Source organism: Myxocyprinus asiaticus, chromosome 8 (genome assembly GCF_019703515.2).
Source record: "Myxocyprinus asiaticus isolate MX2 ecotype Aquarium Trade chromosome 8, UBuf_Myxa_2, whole genome shotgun sequence".
NCBI lineage: Eukaryota > Metazoa > Chordata > Actinopteri > Cypriniformes > Catostomidae > Myxocyprinus > Myxocyprinus asiaticus.
The window spans coordinates 18,842,556-18,862,227 of record NC_059351.1 but is presented as its reverse complement, the minus strand read 5'-3'; the positions used below and the strand labels follow the sequence as shown (position 1 = coordinate 18,862,227).

The 19,672-nt window shown below is 38.3% G+C and overlaps 1 protein-coding gene across 1 annotated transcript in view; it reads right to left on the bottom strand.

The window, feature by feature from the left end:
• The window catches only part of LOC127445576 (A disintegrin and metalloproteinase with thrombospondin motifs 5), a 112,435-nt gene extending 93,869 nt beyond the window's left edge, over positions 1-18,566 (bottom strand). The window contains exon 1 of the mRNA XM_051705721.1: positions 18,540-18,566. Within this exon, the coding sequence (XP_051561681.1) occupies positions 18,540-18,566 (27 nt within the window). The remainder of the gene's footprint in view (positions 1-18,539) is intronic.
• Positions 18,567-19,672: the final 1,106 nt, after the last annotated feature.

The following is a 19,672-nucleotide window of genomic DNA, read 5'->3' as shown; positions in this document are numbered from 1 at the left end:
TTATCCAACACATCCTACTTCTTCTGCCATTACATTCCCTTGCATTGTATATAACAGATTTGTATTTAAATTTGCACTACGTATGTGTATGTGTTTATGTATATATATATATATATATATATATATATATATATATATATATATATATATATATATACACTATATTGGCAAAAGTATTCGCTCACCCATCAGGTGTTCCAATCACTTCCATGGCCATATGTGTATAAAATGAAGCACCTAGGCATGCAGACTGCTTCTACAAACATTTGTGAAAGAATGGGCCGCTCTCAGGAGCTCAGTGAATTCCAGCGTGGTACTGTGATAGGATGCCACCTGTGCAACAAGTCCAGTCATGAAATTTCCTCGCTACTAAATATTCCACAGTCAACTGTCAGTGGTATTATAACAAAGTGGAAGCGATTGGGAATGACAGCAACTCAGCCACGAAGTGGTAGGCCATGTAAAATGACAGAGCGGGGTCAGCGGATGCTGAGGCGTATAGTGCGCAGAGGTCGCCAACTTTCTGCAGAGTCAATCGCTACAGACCTCCAAAGTTCATGTGGCCTTCAGATTAGCTCAAGAACAGTGCGTAGAGAGCTTCATGGAATGGGTTTCCATGGCCGAGCAGCTGCATCCAAGCCATACATCACCAAGTGCAATGCAAAGCGTCGGATGCAGTGGTGTAAAGCACGCCGCCACTGGACTCTAGAGCAGTGGAGACGCGTTCTCTGGAGTGACGAATCACGCTTCTCCATCTGGCAATCTGATGGACGAGTCTGGGTTTGGCGGTTGCCAGGAGAACGGTACTTGTCTGTCTGCATTGTGCCAACTGTGAAGTTTGGTGGAGGGGGGATTATGGTGTGGGGTTGTTTTTCAGGAGCTGGGCTTAGCCCCTTAGTTCCAGTGAAAGGAACTCTGAATGCTTCAGCATACCAAGAGATTTTGGACAATTCCATGCTCCCAACTTTGTGGGAACAGTTTGGGGATGGCCCCTTCCTGTTCCAACATGACTGCGCACCAGTGCACAAAGCAAGGTCCATAAAGACATGGATGAGCGAGTTTGGTGTGGAAGAACTTGACTGGCCTGCACAGAGTCCTGACCTCAACCCGATAGAGCACCTTTGGGATGAATTAGAGCGAAGACTGCGAGCCAGGCCTTCTCGTCCAACATCAGTGTCTGACCTCACAAATGCGCTTCTGGAAGAATGGTCAAAAATTCCCATAAACACACTCCTAAACCTTGTGGAAAGCCTTCCCAGAAGAGTTGAAGCTCTTATAGCTGCAAAGGGTGGGCCGACGTCATATTAAACCCTATGGATTAAGAATGGGATGTCACTTAAATTCATATGCGTCTAAAGGCAGATGAGCGAATACTTTTGGCAATATAGTGTATATTCACTACTGGTCAAAAGTTTTGAAACACGACTGAAATGTTTCTCATGATCTTAAAAATCTTTTGATCTGAAGGCGTATGCTTAAATGTTTGAAATGAGTTTTATAGACAAAAATATAATTGCGCCAACATATCAATTTATTTCATTACAAAACTAAAATTTTATTTAAAAAAAAAATGTTTTTGAAATTGATGACTTGGACCAAATAATAAAGAAAAGCAGCCAATAAGTGCCCAACATAGATGGGAACTCCTTCAATACTGTTTAAAAAGCATCCCAGGGTGATACCTCAAGAAGTTGGTTGAGAAAATGTCAAGAGTACATATCTGCAAATTCTCACAGGATGACTACTTTGAAGATGCTAAAATATTACACAGTTTTGATTTATTTTGGATTTTTATAGTCCCAACATAATTCCCATAGTTCCATTTATGTTATTCCATAGTTTTGATGACTTTACTATTATTCTAAAATGTGAAAACAAATTATAATAAAGAATGTTTTAAAACTTTTGACCGGTAATGTATGTATATATATATAATACTGTCTTATTGTGCATTTTATATATAATTTATTTTCTATTCAATTTTTATTTAATTCAATTTTTATTTATTTTTGTATTATTTTTGTATTATTATCTCTGTCTTGTTGCTGTATTGTATTGTTGTGCACTGGAAGCTCCTGTCACCAAGACAAATTCCTTGTATGAGTAAGCATACTTGGCAATAAAGCTGATTCTGATTCTGATTCTCTTTTCTCCAGGGGGCAGTAAGTGAAACTTCAGCTGTATAGGCAACATGCAACTCAAACAGAGAACGAACTAACCCTTCAGCAGACAGCACAACACGAGGATGCGGTCTTGTGTTCAAAACACAGCTTGATGGAGCACAAATCCGAACTTAAGGATCTCAATACGTTTTTAAACCTGACACAGCGTCCTAAAAACGGTATGTTTATGATGCGATGCAACCAAAGTGAGACCAAAAGCATCAATCTGACGCAGGTATACATTGACGCGTCCTTAGACAAGCCCTCATAATAAATCTCTGACTGACTGACAAATTCAATTGCAAAATGGATTACTGTGAACTGTATACCAATGATTAGCTTATGTTCAATAATATGCAAATAAAAAATACATTTGATTCTAAAGCCACTTTTTGTATTGTCAATGCTTAACTCCTCTGCCACAATATATATATTTGTAATTATTTAAATATAACTAATTATAATTATTTAATCATTATATATTGAATTATTGTTATTTTAGGGGCTTTCTCAGTATATATTTATATATGCGATTAATTCGATTAATTAATCGGCTCACAATGTAATTAGTTCGATTAAAAAATGTAATCGATTGACAGACCTACCATGAAGCAATTGCACAGAAACAATTTCCCTCTATTTAATAGCTCTTCACAAAACAGGCAAATGAATAATCCATTCTACTATTCATGTCATGTTCAAATACACAAGTATTTAGTCGAGCAGTAGAAGCCATCCATCAACTACACCTGAGCTCTGATTTATTGGCCTTAGATTCCATGTAGTTTTATAGGTCCCAGAAGAGGTATCTGGCATACTAGCTTGACTGAGTATGCAGTGCAGTACACTACGCAGCATTCATTCATTTTATTAATGAATCTGTAACATACCAGTGGCACAGCCAAACTTGTGGGTGTTTGCCAGGGCATTGCTACAGTTTATGGTTGCTAAGGTGTTCTGTGTGGTTTTTAGTGTGTTGCTAGGGTGTTCTGGATGAGAGTCAACCCTCAAGTGTACATGATATTCTAGTCTCTATATATGGTGCGCCCCACCAGACCCTAATAGCCACTAACAACAGTCAGCAGGTCAGACAGTTTAATGAGTTAAAGCTAATAAGAGCCATAAAACATGGCAACATGACTGCTAATCACAGCAGTCAAACAGTAACAGTCTCGATTAATGGTAATAAGTACACTTTACAGACTACAGTGATTTATTTGTCACTGTGACTGAGGGCAATGCAATAAAACGGAAGTTTGCCATTGTTCCACTCCAGGCAAGCAAGGATTTTCAACACAGCAGCAATAATGCACTACAAAAACCACTGTGGTATTAAAATATTTAATTATGATAATAGGCTGAAATCGTTTGCACACAAAAAAATTATTTTACTTCTTGTACTGTTAATTTCAAGTCCATTGATCATTTAGAACTCGGCATATAGTACTTGTGTTTGAGAAAGGAGACTTTCGAAAACACACTCTAGTCTCTCATACTTTGAAAAACAATGATGTTATAATACTGAAAAAGGATTTTTCAAACAAAACAAATTAGTCTTGACTCAGCCTTAGGGGCCATTCAGACCAAACATGTTCTTGTGCTAAAAAGAGCTACCCAGCTAACAATTTTTAGTTGCATAATGGTCATAGAACAGACATTCTAACATTCTTTTCTGTTTGTTTGTTTGTTTCACAATATAACATTTCCTTTAGGTTTGGAGAGTGTTCATAACGTTCTTCTAACCTCTATTATTATATATTCCAGTATCCTTTCATCAAACCTGCTGTATGTAAATAATATGCAATGATCCATTCCATGATCTATTGTTTAATTAATCATTAAAATAAGTTAACACAGAATATGGAGGAATAAATTAATATATGTAACATTTAATTTTTCTAATTATATGTAAGATTTACTGGAACATGTATTTTTTTTCTATCTAACACTGTACCACAATACTGAAAACTGAGCCTTGATTTTACATTTCCTAATACTGTACCTCAGCACTGTACATTAATATGCAGATACTGAAGTCAAATATTACTTCACCACAGTCAAGACATTATATTCATTTCTTTACCACTGAAGTGTACAATTTAGCAGGGACATCTCTGCTTCTCTTTGTCAATAAACAAAAAACTTCTCGGTTACACGTAAACATCATGTCCTGTTTGATTATATGAGAATATGAGAAATATGAGAATATGAGAAAATATCTTTAACAAATCAACAACATATATATTCAATTTTATGTCTAGAAGTAACTATTTATTAAGGAAATCGATAAAAAGATGTCACTGAGTTGGTCCTTCAGAATGACTATAAATGACCATAAGAATAACCAGTAGAGAACATTCTGTATTCGTATTTATTAGGTTGTTACACAAGAACCTCCTTGCAATTTTCTGGGAACGTTAGTTCATAGTTATAAAAATAAAATAAAAAAATAACCAGTAGAGAATGTTCAGTAAAAGTTCTTAGGTTGATACATAAGTACCTTCTTTCTAATGTTCTGGGTAGTGGTGGGCTCGAGTCCACCTTAGTTGAGTCCGAGTTGAGTCAGAGTCTTTAAACAATCAAGTCCGAGTCCAAAAGGGGCAAACTTGGACTGAAGACTGAGTCCATAACCGTCCGAATGAATCTGTTTATAAATCTGAATTCAAATTGTAACCGTAAACTCAACATCAATATTTTAAGCTTATTTTAACTTTCACAACTAAGAAAAACAATTTGTCAATATAAATGTAACAAAAACACCTCTGTTGCCTTTCATATATATCTTTTATTAGTAGTATCCTGCTGAACAAATTTCAAAGTGGTTTCAGAATGAAAGCATATGCTTTTGGTGAAGACAAATCTGTCCTTCAACACGATTCGTATTGCGTTCTGTTGACATTTCAGTTATTTGTTGCTTTTTCCCCTCCACTCAAACATAGACTAAAGAAAGTGAAAGCTGCGTTAGTCATTAAAACCAGAGTTATTATTGTTTTGAATTTTAATTTTGCTTTTTATTTCTACTTCATTTTCAATTTGTCCTTTCAATTTAGTTTAGTTTTATCTAAAATGATCCCTATCTAATAATATATACCGAGATTACTTTTTTGTCTCTATCTGCCAACTGGTTTGGGAAAATAATGAGTCAACAGTAGTAATTAGCACTCACTGAGAAGTTACATCTCACAACTTGACTGCAAATGCTACATACAAGAACACTGGCAATGCCCATTGCTAATATTAGGGCCATTTAACACGGAAATGATTGTTAATTCATGGAAAACGCGGGACAGTTCTCCGCACTGCTTGTGCACCTAAAACCCTGATGTGTCCGTGTGTTATCATTTAAAAAAAAAAAGAGGTAACATAAAAATGTATTTAGTACTACCTTGAAGAAGCTATTTGACAACAGATACTCAGATACTGTATATTCCTCAAGACAAAATGGTAACTGAACTTAAAAAAATGATCCGGTTTAAAAGTTTACATTCCCTTGGTTCAAAAAGATTAGTTCACCCAAAAATGAAAATTCAGTCATTGTTTACTCACTCCTGTGTTGTTGTAACTCCATATGATTTTCTTTCTTTTTCTTAACACAAAGGGAGAAATTGTGAAAACACAGTGATGTCACACAATGGCAGTTTATGGTGACCACTTCTTCAAGCTTCAAAAGGACACAAAAGTATAATTCAGAAGTCTAATAAATTATAGTATGCGACTCATGTCTTGTTCTGAAGGAATACGATAAGGTTTGGTGAGAAACAAACCGAAATCTGATGTATTATTAAGTGAAACTCTTCACCGACCGTTGATCTCCTGTGCGCGTTCATGAGACAGACCGCAGGAGAGCTTTAGAGCTACTGGCATGAGAGCAACCCCTTTAATATGGTGTTGCTTTCTCTGATTAATGACTGTTTGTGTAATTGTTCATGAGTCCCTGCTTTGTCCTGAGCTGTGAAGCAGTCCACTTTTCTTAAGAAAAATACTGCACATTCTTTTGTTCACATCAGAGTTGTTTCCAACAGTGGCAAAATGATATAGACATCCAGCTTTTGACACTTAGGACTAATGATGGACACATACACAACTATTACAAAAGGTACAAACATTAATTGATGCTCAAGAAGGCAACCCAAGAACCAAGGGGATGCAAACCTTTGACCAGGATGATTTGTGTAAATTACAGTACATTTTGTGTAATGTAGCTTTTAAAGGGCAGTGCTACATAAAATATATAATCTTTTATCTCTTATATTTGCATACATTTTGAAAGGGGTGTGAACATGTATAGGCCTAAAACAAAAGGGGTATGCAAACCTCTGCAATATATAGTTTGTGAAAATTTATATTTTATTTTATACCTTGTTTTTCACTATTTAACCTCATTTTAGCTTTTTTTTTAAATCTACAAATTCCATGTAGCCTATTCTATCCATATAATTTTGTACTGCATGTGTAATTATAAGTAGAACACACAAATGCACAAAATTGGAACCTAAAATTCAAAATACAATCCCCACATTTAAAGGAATATTCCAGGTTCAATACAAGTTAAGCTCAATCAACAGCATTTGTGGCATAATACTGATTATCACAAAAATTAAATTCGACGAGTCTCTCCTTTTCTTTAAAAAAAGCATAAATTGAGGTTACAGTGAGGCACTTACAATGGAAGTGAATGGGGAAAATGAAAGTGAATGTGGCCAATTTTTGGAGGGTTTAAACAAAGAAATGTGAAGCTTATAATTTGATAAAAGCACTTGCATTAATTCTTCTGTTAAAACTCATGTATTATTGGAGCTGTAAAGTTGTTTAAATAGTCATTTTTACAGTCATTTTAGGGTTTGTTGACATTATATCATCATGGCAAAGAAGTTGAAAAATTGGCTATAACTTTACACAGAAAAGGTTAGTAAGCGATTGTATCACACTAAAATCATGTTTACACACATTGTTTACGTCTTGTGTCTATACTTTTGAAACTGAGTATTTTAATGTTCACAAATTGGCCATATTCACTTCCACTCTAAGTGCCTCACTGTAACCTCGATTTTTGCTTTTTTTTTATAGAAAGGGAGGGACGAGTCAAAATGTATTTTTGTGGTAATCAACATTATGCCACAAATGCTGTCGATTGACCTTAACTTGTAATGAACCCGGAATATTCCTTTAAGTGCTTGTACTATGTAAAAAGTGCAGTGTAGCTGTCTGAATATGACATAGGCTGTGTCTCGTTTGGAAGGCTGCATGCTTGGTAGGACGCGTCCTTTGCAGGCTGCAGTATACCGAGTGTCCTCCTTTAAACAAGCCTCGTTTAAACGAGACGGCCTTCCTAGGACAAATGGAAAGGTAACGTAACATGGCTGTTATGACAGCACGCCACTCTTTAACAAGTGCGAGTGCTTTGAGTGAGAAGGGAACAAAGTCCCTCTGGAAGGGAATGTATGAGGTACATTTTAGGAGAGTTATAATGATGTAAAGAGAAAAAAAATAGATTTTACAGTTGATCCTTCCAAACAAGACACAGCCATTGTCTAATTTACCTCCGCTCGTGGGGAAAATGAACATTCAGAAAACACCCCGCATACATTTTTACATGTTGGACAATTAGAGAAGGACAATTAGAAGATTTAATTTAAGAAGAAAAAAATCAGTGACCCTACCAAAACCGGTACTGTTCTATATAATAAACTGGGACGTCTTGTCACCCAGTCTATAATAATTAAATTATAAACAAAACATTTCGCTGCCCAAAATAACTTCATATTTCACTGTGCATTTTATTGTGGAATAAACTGTAAAAGAGCATATTTTAAGCAGCTTGTCAATGCTTTTAATATAGAAAAACAATAAACAGGCGCTGTTTATCTGTTTTTCAGAGTTGCAGTCTGGTTTGGCAATAACAACCCCCCCCCTGACTATTTAAAAAGTTACAATTAATTAATCAAGGACTGGTTCAAGCTGACAACACTGCGTAGACCACAAGAGAATACAGATGCCTACATGTGTGGATACATTACGTTTAAAAAGATTTAATAGCCCATTATTAATAATATTTTTCTGAATTTTAATTTTTATATGTTGTATTAGTAAACTGTGAGAGACTTGATGTGGGCGACTTGACTTACTGAAGTTCTTAACCATGACGAAACTGCGATGCGAGCCATGTCTTGGCTGCACAAACACCGCATGCGATTTTACCAGTTGTCAGGTCCTGTTCCATGCGAAACTGCCTTGTAGTTTCTAGTACATTGGCTACATACCCGTCTTTATGTGTTCGTTGTGCAAGCCACCTCAGTAATCGATGTTATACAGCAGTCTCCATAGTAACATTCAAGCGTATTGGTTGACTGAGTGTGCCGCTCTGCAGGTGTGTTTGCTCAAGACGGTGAAACAAACTCTTGCTACGTCTATGACATCAGGGGGTGCTACAACTGCTTGCAGACAGAGTGTCCATTTATTTCTGTTTTGTTCTTTTATTTATTTATTTTGTTCATTGCATCACAAATCAAATGCCATGGATTCGAGTCCCAAAGGCTCAAGTCCAAGTCAAGTCAGAGTAAAAATGCATCAGAGTCCATGACAAGTCCAAGTCCATTAAAATTGGACTTGTGACTCATCCGAACTTGAGTACCCCAACTCTAGTTCTGGGAACGTTAGATTATGGTTATGAAAAATTAAACCTAAAAATAACGTCCCTGGAATGTTAGGAATTGCTTCCCAAAAAATAATCAAACAAAAAACATTCGATAGAAGAACATTCTGTGTTTGCCTATTTAGATGGTGTCTCAAGATATGTTTTTAAAAGTTGAAGTACTTTTTAACCTGACACAGTGTCTTAAAAATCTATTGTAAGTCTATTTTTAATGTGTTATTGTAATAACTTGTTAAATATATGAAGTTCTATCAAGTGTCTATTGAATCTTTTTCATGCAAATTAACAATTGTACCAATATAATTCTGCTGGATCTGTTCGGTTACCTCTGGTGAGTTTGATTCGCTGTTCTCCCCGCCCTGTCCCTGCATGGGGAGTTTGCCCAAGCCAATAAAAGTTATTCTTTTGAAGGAAGTCAGGTCCTGACTGGAACACGTTCATGTGAATGGCACCTTAGTATGTTGGGAAATATACAGTTGCAATCGAAATTATTCAACCCCCCTGACCAGCAATACATTCTGGTGATGTGAATTAAAACACATCAACTAAAACCTCAGTAAACAGTCAAAGTTTTTAATACACATTTGAGTGATTTTAGAACAAAGAGTACAGTTTACCCACATTTTTAAATAAAAAATAACTACTTCTCTCCACAAATGTCATGTCAAAAATATTCAACCCCCAAAGTCAATCATTTGTGGAGCATGCTTTATCCTTAATAAGAACAAATAAATGTTTCAGGTAAGTGTTTTCAGGCTTCGGACACCTCTCTATTAGAATTTTTACACATTTCTCATGAGCAAAATCTTCCAGCTCATTGACATTCTTTGGTTTCTGTGCTGCGACTGCTTCCTTGAAATCCCAACAAAGGTTTGCAATGGGATTTTAATGATGGACTTAAAGAGCTATTTAAGGACATTCCACGACCTATCCCTGAACCAGATTTTGGACAACTTGGATATATCCTTGGTGTTACTGTCTTGCTGGAAAGTCCAGTGATCACCGAGCTTCAATTTACACACTGAAGGCATCACAATTTTTCATGCCAAAATGGCCTGATACCTGAAAGAATCCATGGTGTCAGTCATATAGTCAGGATAGCCGTTTCATGCATCCGCAAAACACCCCCATAACAGGACTGACCATCCATGCTTGACAGTGGGGATGGTGTCGTTCTTGTCATCACCTTGTCATCTTACTCCAGACGTACTGCTGACCCATGGGTCTAAAACTCATTTTCAGTTTAGTGTCTTACGTCTATAAAACCTTATTCCAGGACTCCACAGGTCTTTCCTACTTCTTTCCTATTACTTCTTGAATATTCAAGTCAACATTTCCCTTGGTGAAGTTTTGCTTTCTTCCACACCCCAAGAAGGTTGGTGTTGTACCATATTTAAAAAATGTACGAATGGTGCTGCCAACTTTGTCTATTGGAAATTGAAGTACTTTGGAAATGTACTTTTAGCCATGACCTTTCTTGTGTAATGAAATAATCTCCTATATTAGCTTTTGAGACAGCTTATTTTTAATTGCATTTTTGCATAGAAATACATTTTTGCTTACAACGCTAAACTTAAATTTGAAAACTTAAATAAGTGCCATTGCGGATTGATGACTTAATTTTGTTTTAAAACAATTACTTGTGTAGCCTTACATATTTAAGAAACAGCTACACGCAATAGGGGTTGAATAATTATGACATGGCTGTATTTTTTTTTCAATCCTGCTATTTACAAATATTAGGTTATATATTCACACTATGACTTTGAATGTGTCACTCAACTGATATAGATTTAAAGTTTAAAAATTCTGGGTCATCAGAAAAGCTTACCTTGTAAATCCTTACTGTCTTGGGGGGTTGAATAATTTCGATTGCAACTGTAACTGTCCTGTTCACACTGATTGAAATGATAAACAGGCAAGTCCACAGGATCTAAAGACTGACATATTTTGAAGAATATTTCAAAAGAGAGGTCATTTACTGGAGAAATCCTAGTAAATGTTGACTACTTGATCACAAATACAAACACAATCTAAATGATCGCTTACAACACTCTTTCAAACCAAAATGAAGAGGAAAAACCCTTCAGCCTAGTGCAGAACACATCAGCCTACCAAAACCAAGAAGCCTTCTGCTTAGAAACCAAAGCTCCGTGTTAAACATCTACAGAACAAACAGTCGTGGTTCTTTTGGCTCAGCGCGTCTGTAAACGCAGCCACAGATGAAACACATATGCTCAAGTGAAGATGACATCATCGTATGGCAACTCGCACAGGGCAAATGACCACAAGAAATGCACAATGCAGAAATGCACAGTGCTAATGTAAAATGGAACTCGCCATGTGGAATCCATTAAAAGTGATTAGGGTTAGCATTAACCAATAGCCTGTGTGGTCTAGGTGACATCATCTGAAAAGTAAAGTCGTTTCAGAGGCGGAGCAAGTTATTACATTTTGTTGAAACATAACTACACATTACTACTGTTGAATTGTTCACAATAAGACCAGGAGTGTGTATTAAGAAAGTCAGTCGGGGGGCTTGGGTAGCTCAGCGAGTAAAGACGCTGACTACCACCCCTGGAGTTCACGAGTTCGAATCCCTGGGTGTGCTGAGCCAGTCTGGATTAATCTAAAGCTATACAGACCAAAGCATCTGTACAGGAAACATAAATTTAGAGAGCCTCAGATTTCCTCTGCATACTATAAGATGTCGTACATCACAGATGAATAAATGCTGACTCCCTGTTTTGTACTGTACTCATGCAGTGAAGTCACGGCCCTTCATTAACACAAACGTCATGTTTCCTTCCATGTTTCCAGGGACATCAGACACACTGAAGTGTTCAACATGTTGGAAATTAATTAAAGCAGATTTAACAGCTCTGATATCATAAATACACTTTCATGGAGAAATTCTATAAAATCTTTCAAAACAATTTATTAAAAGCTAAAATGACCAGAACAATAATCTGCCTGGATTTATGTTTTACAATCTTTTTATTTGTTTGTTTGCTTTTGTTTTATGCTGTTTTACATGGTATTCTTATAGGATTAAAAGTATGTTGTGAAATTGTGTTCAGGGTCAGGGCCAGGAGGGTGGCATGGGGTGGCAGCTGCCACCTTAAAACTTTGCCACTCCACTTGCCACAACAGCTCTGACCCCGCTCGCTTTCTGGAGACGGTGCGCAATGGCTTAAACCGTCCGTGTCATGCATGGTCCATAACAAAGTTCTGCCCTCAACCAACCCCCAAATTGTATGAAAATATGTCTCAAGAAGTCTCAGTTTTAGTCTTTCAATTTTAAGCCAAACTATTCAGAAGTTATATATAAAAAATTGCCATTTTTCAAATTTCTTGACCACTATGTGTCTCTGTGCAAAAGCTGCTCATGTACCCACAGGGCATGATGGGAATTACATCCAGTATATCAAGTTTTGTTTCAATATGCTAAAGCAGTGCCAAAATATAGCTTCAACATGCATTATATAAGAACGGATTAGTCTATCGAAGACATTTTGACCACCTTTTATCATGAGTGTACCTAGACACATGCCACATTTAGTGCGAATCTGATGTGTGGCTTAGGAGGAGTTCAAAAAAGTAGGTTTTTCCTGAAAATTAAAAATGGCAGAAGACCTAACAGAAATTGTAACCATGTTGTGCATTTGAATGAGCCAAGCAATTGAAGGAAATAAATATTTTATACTTTTTCTCTAAACGGTTCTATGGGCTGCCATAGATTTCAATGGTCTCTCATACATGGTAAAAGATGTATATCATAAATTTATACCAGTTTAAAGCATTAATGTAAGACATTTTGTGTTGGCAAAACTTAAACTATACTTCAAATTTTTTGCTTCAAACATTTTACTTCAAATCATAGAGCTCTACTGAAGTAAGGTTGTCCTTTCTTTAAGTGTGCACAGAGTTTTCAAGTAGTTTAATGTGTGCCAGTAATAGTACTTTGACTTCTGCCAAAACCAAAGTTTAGCACATGTGAATTGACTGACATCATAAAGAACTGTACATAGCAAAACACTTATATATGCGAATTTAACCACATTTAAGATTCAACAAAGTCGTATTAATGTAAAACTCATAATGCAGCAGGGTCAGCTCGCAGGTCATTTACAATATCCTCATAAACGGATCTATCAGTGGTTTTTGGCATTGAGTTTTACTGGATGTGTTGTTTGGTGCTGTCAGTGCACAAAGAATGCGATGACAAAGTGTTACATTTTGAATTGATTTTGGCCCCTCCACCCTCACATTACATAAGTGCCTTTAACAACTGGAAACATTTCACTGGACATCACTGACAACACTCAAAGTACTGTTCAGCCTGTACTGACCACATTGTATGGAGAAAAGTTTCACTTATAGTCTGCATTTGAACGTATTTTCACTTTGTTTAAAGAGAATCACAAATAAAAATTGACTTACGGTGCACTTGACACATAGCTCAAAAATGCCAAAGAGCTATCCAAAGGTAAGATACTGCAGATGTATCTGTCTTTAATATAAAGCATACATTGGATTACTTTGGATAATGCAATCAGCCTTTTGTCTGGCATGGTTTGACAATCATTTGAGCCAAATGTAATGAGAATTGGCTAAAGCATTGCCAACATAAAGTTTCACTTCTGATGGACATCTTCATGGTCAACTTTGCTGGTGTGTATGTTGGGAAAATGAAAAATTTCTCCCCAATTTTGGAAATGCCCAATTCCCAATGCAATCTAGGTCCTCGAGGTGGCGTAGTGACTTGCCTCAATCCGGGTGGCGGAGGATGAATCTCAGTTGCCTCCGCGTCTAAGACCATCAATTCACGCATCTTATCACGTGGCTTGTTGAGCGCATTACCGTGGAGACGTAGCGCATGTGGAGGCTCACACTATTCCCCGCGGCATCCACACACAACCCACCAAGCGCCCCAATGAGAGCAAGAGCCACATTATAGCGACCACGAGGAGGTTAACCCAATGTGACTCTACCCACCCTAGCAACCAGGCCAATTGGTTGCTTAAGAAGCCTGACTGGAGTCACTCAGCACACACTGGATTTGAACTTGCGACTCTAGGTGTGGTAGTCAGCATCTTTACTTGCTGAGCTACCCAGGCCCCCCATAATGAAAAGATTTTGGATAACTTTTTGCCAGCTGGTTCTCAAGATCTGACCAAAATTTGAGGAAGATCTGATGAAAGCTGTAAAACGAGTTCGAAATTGCATATGACTATATGATTGGTATCATTGTTTTCAGTATGACGCAATTACTCTAAACAGAGTTTTTTTATATTCTGTAGTGCTGTGCCCAAACTGCTTAGGTTATTCCGGGGTGTGGTACTGATAATGTTTACCAAATTTTGTTTCGGTATGCCAAATCATTTAAAATATTCAGCATTTTTTGGCAAATTTAAAAAAGACAAACAGGCGATATGGCCAAATGTACATTTTCATCAGATTTCAAGATGCCAGCTAAAGTCGAGTGCAGGGGTAAGAGGAGGTGGATCTGTTGAAAAGTTAATGAGCAGATGAATCAAAGGATAAATTATTTATGTGTGTAGGCCACACAGTTTAAAAGTTACTAGCTGTTAAAAACTCACACATTTTGTGATAGTGGAGCTAGAGGGTTTGTGTTGTAGACCCCAAAGTTGTATAGATTGATCATAAGACCTTCAGCAATGCCAAATTGCTGACCCTGTGTTCCAAATTTCAAAAGTTTCCTTTGTACAGTTCTATGGGCTGCAAAGACTCCCAGCCAGACAAGTAATAATACACTGAGTTTTAATACTCAATATTTTGTCTTGTTTTCCAGTTTAAGTATCTAAACATTTTTAAAACAAGACAAAATTTACTTGAGAAGCAAAATGATCAAATTTGTCAAAGTTTTAATTAGAAAAACTATTAGCCAATGGGGTGAGAAAAAAAAAAAAACTTAATTCAAAGGAAAAACAAGTATTTTCTAACCCCATTGGCAAATAGCTTCTTTTTTATTTTTTATTTTTTTATTTTTTTAAAAGCATAAATCCCAACAAATTTAGTTAGATTCTATGTAAACAAGATTTGGGCTCTATTTTCGTGAGTGCTCAAAGCATGCAAAGGTGTTTGCGGGTGTATGCGCGCAAGCTGCGTGTATGTAACTGAAGTGGCACAAAAAGCAATTTGCTATTTTCCTGAGAAATATGTAATTGCGTTAAGACTTTTCAAAAGTAGGTCTGTTTTCAGTGCAAAATCTAAATTCAGTTCCTGCATTTGCAGTTTGGAGATCCCACCAGATACAGTAAATAATAAAGTTCATGTCCAAACTCAGTAGTCAAATGATGTCCCTGACAATCACTACTGTATTAGTTTTATGAAACAAAAATGTATGAGATTTGTGTTAATCTTTCTACAGGTCATGGTTTATTTTTTCCAATTATTATTAATATTATGGTTAGGCTATATTTACTATTGTATTTATGATTGTAACGTGCTGCTGGTGCTGACAATGATGAAGACGATGACGATGGAATGAAGAACCCAAGTGCAATTTATTAAACAAAAGTGATATCCAAATAACCCTAACTTACAACATGAAACATTAGCATAAACATGAACTTGACTTGACTTGGCTTGACATTAACTTGGTTTGACATAAACTATGACTACGTTACCAAACACAACCAAAGTTACATTCAACAATACCTGAACAAGGACAATGGAAAACATGAAGGTTTAAATACATGGACATGGGAGATTAAACCAATGAACAACCAGAACTCTTAAACAAGATAATTAAACAATAAACCAAAGAAAACAAGACACATGAACATGGAAGGGAAACATGAAATCACAGGACAAGGGAACCACATGACATGAAACAGGAACTAGAAATACAATTTTTCAAAATAAAAGAAATGAAAAACATGAATTAACAAAATACACATGACATATACCCCCCACTAACGCCCCAAAACACACACATTAAACATGACATAGTTCCAAAGTTCTGTAGGGAGCTGGGGGTGGGGTGGGGGGGTCTTCAGGCGTGGGGCATGGCCTGGCGAGACAGGGCGTGAGGCATGGGACCAAGGCAGAGTCAATGGAAAGTGGGGCCCTGAGAGGCTCGAGGGGCAGAGCCATGGAAAGCGGAGCTGTGACAGACTTGAAGGGCGACACCATGGAACTTGGTGCCCAGAGAGTAGCTGAAGACTCGAAGGGCCAGGGTGGAGCCGGAGGCAGGGAGGACCAAGGCAGTGCTGGAGGCTCGGAGGAGCAAGGCGGAGCTGGGGGATTGGAAGACTGAGGCAGATCCGATGGGACTGAGGACCAAGGCGGAGCCGTAGAGATGGAGGTCCCCAGTGGAGCTGACGGACTGGAGGGACGAGGCGCAGCCAGAGGATCAGAGAGCCAAGGCAGAGCTAGGTGACTGACAGACCAAGGAGGAGCCAGAGGGACGAGGGACCCCGGCAAAGCAGACAGGCTGAAGGACCTCAGTGGAGCCGAGGGAACGTAGAGCTGAAGCAATGTCGAGGGACCGACAGGCCAAGGCGGAGTCCAGGGCTCGGAGGGTCCAGGCATGGTCGGAGGGTTGAAAGTTCCCCATGCCTGCTCAGGAGAACTAAGGGTGGGTACAAGGGCGGGAACCATCTCCAGGTCCAACTGCTCAGATGTGGCCATGACATGGCGTGGAACAGACTCAGGCGTGGCTGTGACATGGCATGTAGCAGGCTGAGGATCCGGTACAAAAGACGTTGCTAGCTCAGCGACCATGACGTGGGACATCCGCCTCCCCCACAGTGAAGGTAGAACCAGTGATCTGCAGGGCAAGGTCGATATACTGAGCGAGACTGAGGGAACTGCGACCGCCAGGCATCGAAGTGGAGATTTGCTCACTCAATCCAAAATGGAAAATGTCATTTGCACATTATGTGTGTTATTTAGCCAAACCAAATTGCGCCAAGACTTAGCACATTCTTGTACAAAAATACCAAAACTTCATGGCCATGCCCTTAGCGCTAGCTCTCTTAAAAAAGGACCCTTATCTTATGTCATTCAGAAAAAAAATCCGTTTTTAAAGGTTAGTTTTTTGAAGTATATTAAGAAGAACTCAAAAAAAAAAAAAAAAGAAAAGGTACATATTATTTGGCCCCAAAATATGTACTTATTGTGCTCTTTATGAAAGCGGCTTAGTTGCTATATGGTTTTAGAGATTAAAAAATGTTCTTGATGTTTCATAACCGGTTATTCAGATAAGTGTTTTGGTTTCTGGATTTTTTTTAAAGCACCAGTACATACAGTAGATGGTTTACTAAAGAAATTTGTAGTGAAACTTATTCAACATGATATCAAAATTGACTCCATTTGCTTTCTGAATGCATGTTCCTGGTCTGAATGATTCATCAGTGCATGTTATTCTAAATAAAAAAATAAAATTAAAAAAAAGTTGTCCTTGTAGTCTTGCTCCACCTCTGAAACAACTTTCCTTTTGTTTCAAGAAATCTAAGATTCAAGTTTGAAAACCTCCAATTGACTTACATTGCTAGAATGTTTCAAAATTGGCCTTGTAATTGGTCTTGTCTTCCTAGTTCACCCACAATTACGAACTTCAGACATACTAAGCTTAAAAATGAACATTTAAATGGCACATTTGCACAATTGTGAGTGATTATAAGGAGTTGAATGTCTCTTAGTTCAGTTCATGTGACACGTGGGTCTGTGGTTTTGTGTCCCAGAATGAGCAGGTGTTTTATTCTTTTTGAACACATTCAAATTGTATTATGACCTCAGTTAGATTCACCATCCCAACAGCCATTACATCATTCACACAGAATGCACACACAACGGCAAATGATTCAGTGTCACATAATGCAATACAACAGATCTGCTGTACAACAGCACTGGCAATGCTGATATTATAAGAAAAACTGAAACCACAGCAGCCCTTTCAAGAGATTTTTTGGAGGAGCCTTTTTATTCTAGATACTGTAAAAAGTGGTAACATGATGCTGGTTCCTTCTACTGGATCTCACATTAAAAATGGCAATGTATGAATTGAATAGTGTTTAAAAAAGCAAGTTGAAACAAAATAAACTATGGTTGATTGGTTTACCATCACTTTATGCCAGATGGTCTCTTTTGGTCTAGGTGGACAGTTCTTAGCCAGAAAAAAACAACAACTGCAAAATAGAACAGTAGGGCTGGCTATTGAAACAGATTCTGATTTATACAGGTAAATTTGTGTTATAATGTACATTTTGCTTGATAGAAATTCTCACCTAATGCTGTTAATTATACAGGGAAACTTCTAACTAGGTACATTACGAAAATATAAATTTTACATTTTACTATTAGTTTTCATAATTTGTTGTCACGGTTCCAGTGGGTCTGCCGGTTTCTTTCTCTGTGTCTGTGTGTTTTCGTTTTCCTCATGTGTTTTCCCTGGCCACGTGAGCGGTGCAATCAGCGTTTCCTAGGAGCCGCTCATTTGCGCTGTTCACAAGGCAATTACCCCCATCTGTTTCTCGTTACCGCTGTGTATATATTCTCCCTCGTTTGTCACGTCTAGTCACCAGATTGTTCTCGCTCGTTACAGTCTTGCCATCCTGTTGGTCTTGTCTTGTGTTCTCTCCCAGTTTTATGCCAGCAACGACTTTCCTCTGGACTCATCACCCCATATACTGCTCTGTGGACTTGTCATCTGGACTATTATCTCTATATGGCTGTTTAACCTGTGGATTACTCACCTCATCACCGTTGTCGTCCATCCCCATCATCCTCCACCTGGGTGTCCCAAGATCGTCACTGCAAACTCATCTGTCTACCTCATTACCCTACATTCCTGCAACCAGTGCCGGGTTATCAGTTTTCAATCCTTTATTGCATTGCTCTGTGTTTCAATAAAGACTCCATCTATTTCATTCCCTCTGCATTTGGGTCCTTCCTTAAACGACTCATGACAGAACAATCTGGCCATTCATGGACCCAGCAGAGGGAACATCACTCTACAATGCAGTCTCACAACAGGGGGCCCTCCTGGGTAGTCAACAGGAACAACTCACCAACAGCAGTCAAGCCACTGAGGAAATGGCCGGGCGGATAGCCGAACTTTTGTCCAGGATTGAACAACTTCAGCTCTCCGCCAACGCTGGTCTCTCTGCCCAAACTACAGCTCCACAGAAGTCACTTCTTATTCCAGACCCTCTGAGCCTCGGTTAAACCCTCCTGCACCATACTCCGGTGAGCCAAAGACTTGTCAATGTTCCTTGATTTTTGCATTGCAACCATAATCATTTCCTTAAGAACGAGTCAAGGTTGCCTATGTCATCACCCTGTTAACTGGCAGAGCTCACGAGTGGGGGACCGCTGTATGGGACAATGAACATCCATGCTGCTCTTCCTTTCGCACGTTTTCTGACGAACTTTGCAAAGTTTTCGACTGTGCTACTTCTGGGAAGGAGGCAGCGAGGGTGCTTTCAGATCTTCAGCAAGGAGACAATTCTGTTTCTGATTTCTCCATTGAGTTTTGCACCCTTGCTGCATTGTTTTGTTGGAATGAGTAGGTGTTGTGGTTTCTGCATGGGCTATCAGATCGAATTAAAGATGAGATCTTTGCACTGGACCTCCCTGCTCATTTTGATGATCTGGAGGATTTGGCTATCACGGTCGACAACCGGCTGGCCATTCGGCACCATCACCGCAAGCCTCCTCCATCCTGTGCATGTGTTCTGCTACGGCTCGACCTCCTTCGCCGGGTAGACCATCCGAGACCAGTTCTGAGGAGGAGCTCATGCAGATCGGGAGAGCTCAGCTATCCCCCAAAGAATGACACCGTCGCCTCATCAATGGACTGGAATGGTCTGTAATAGTGTTAGGTTTA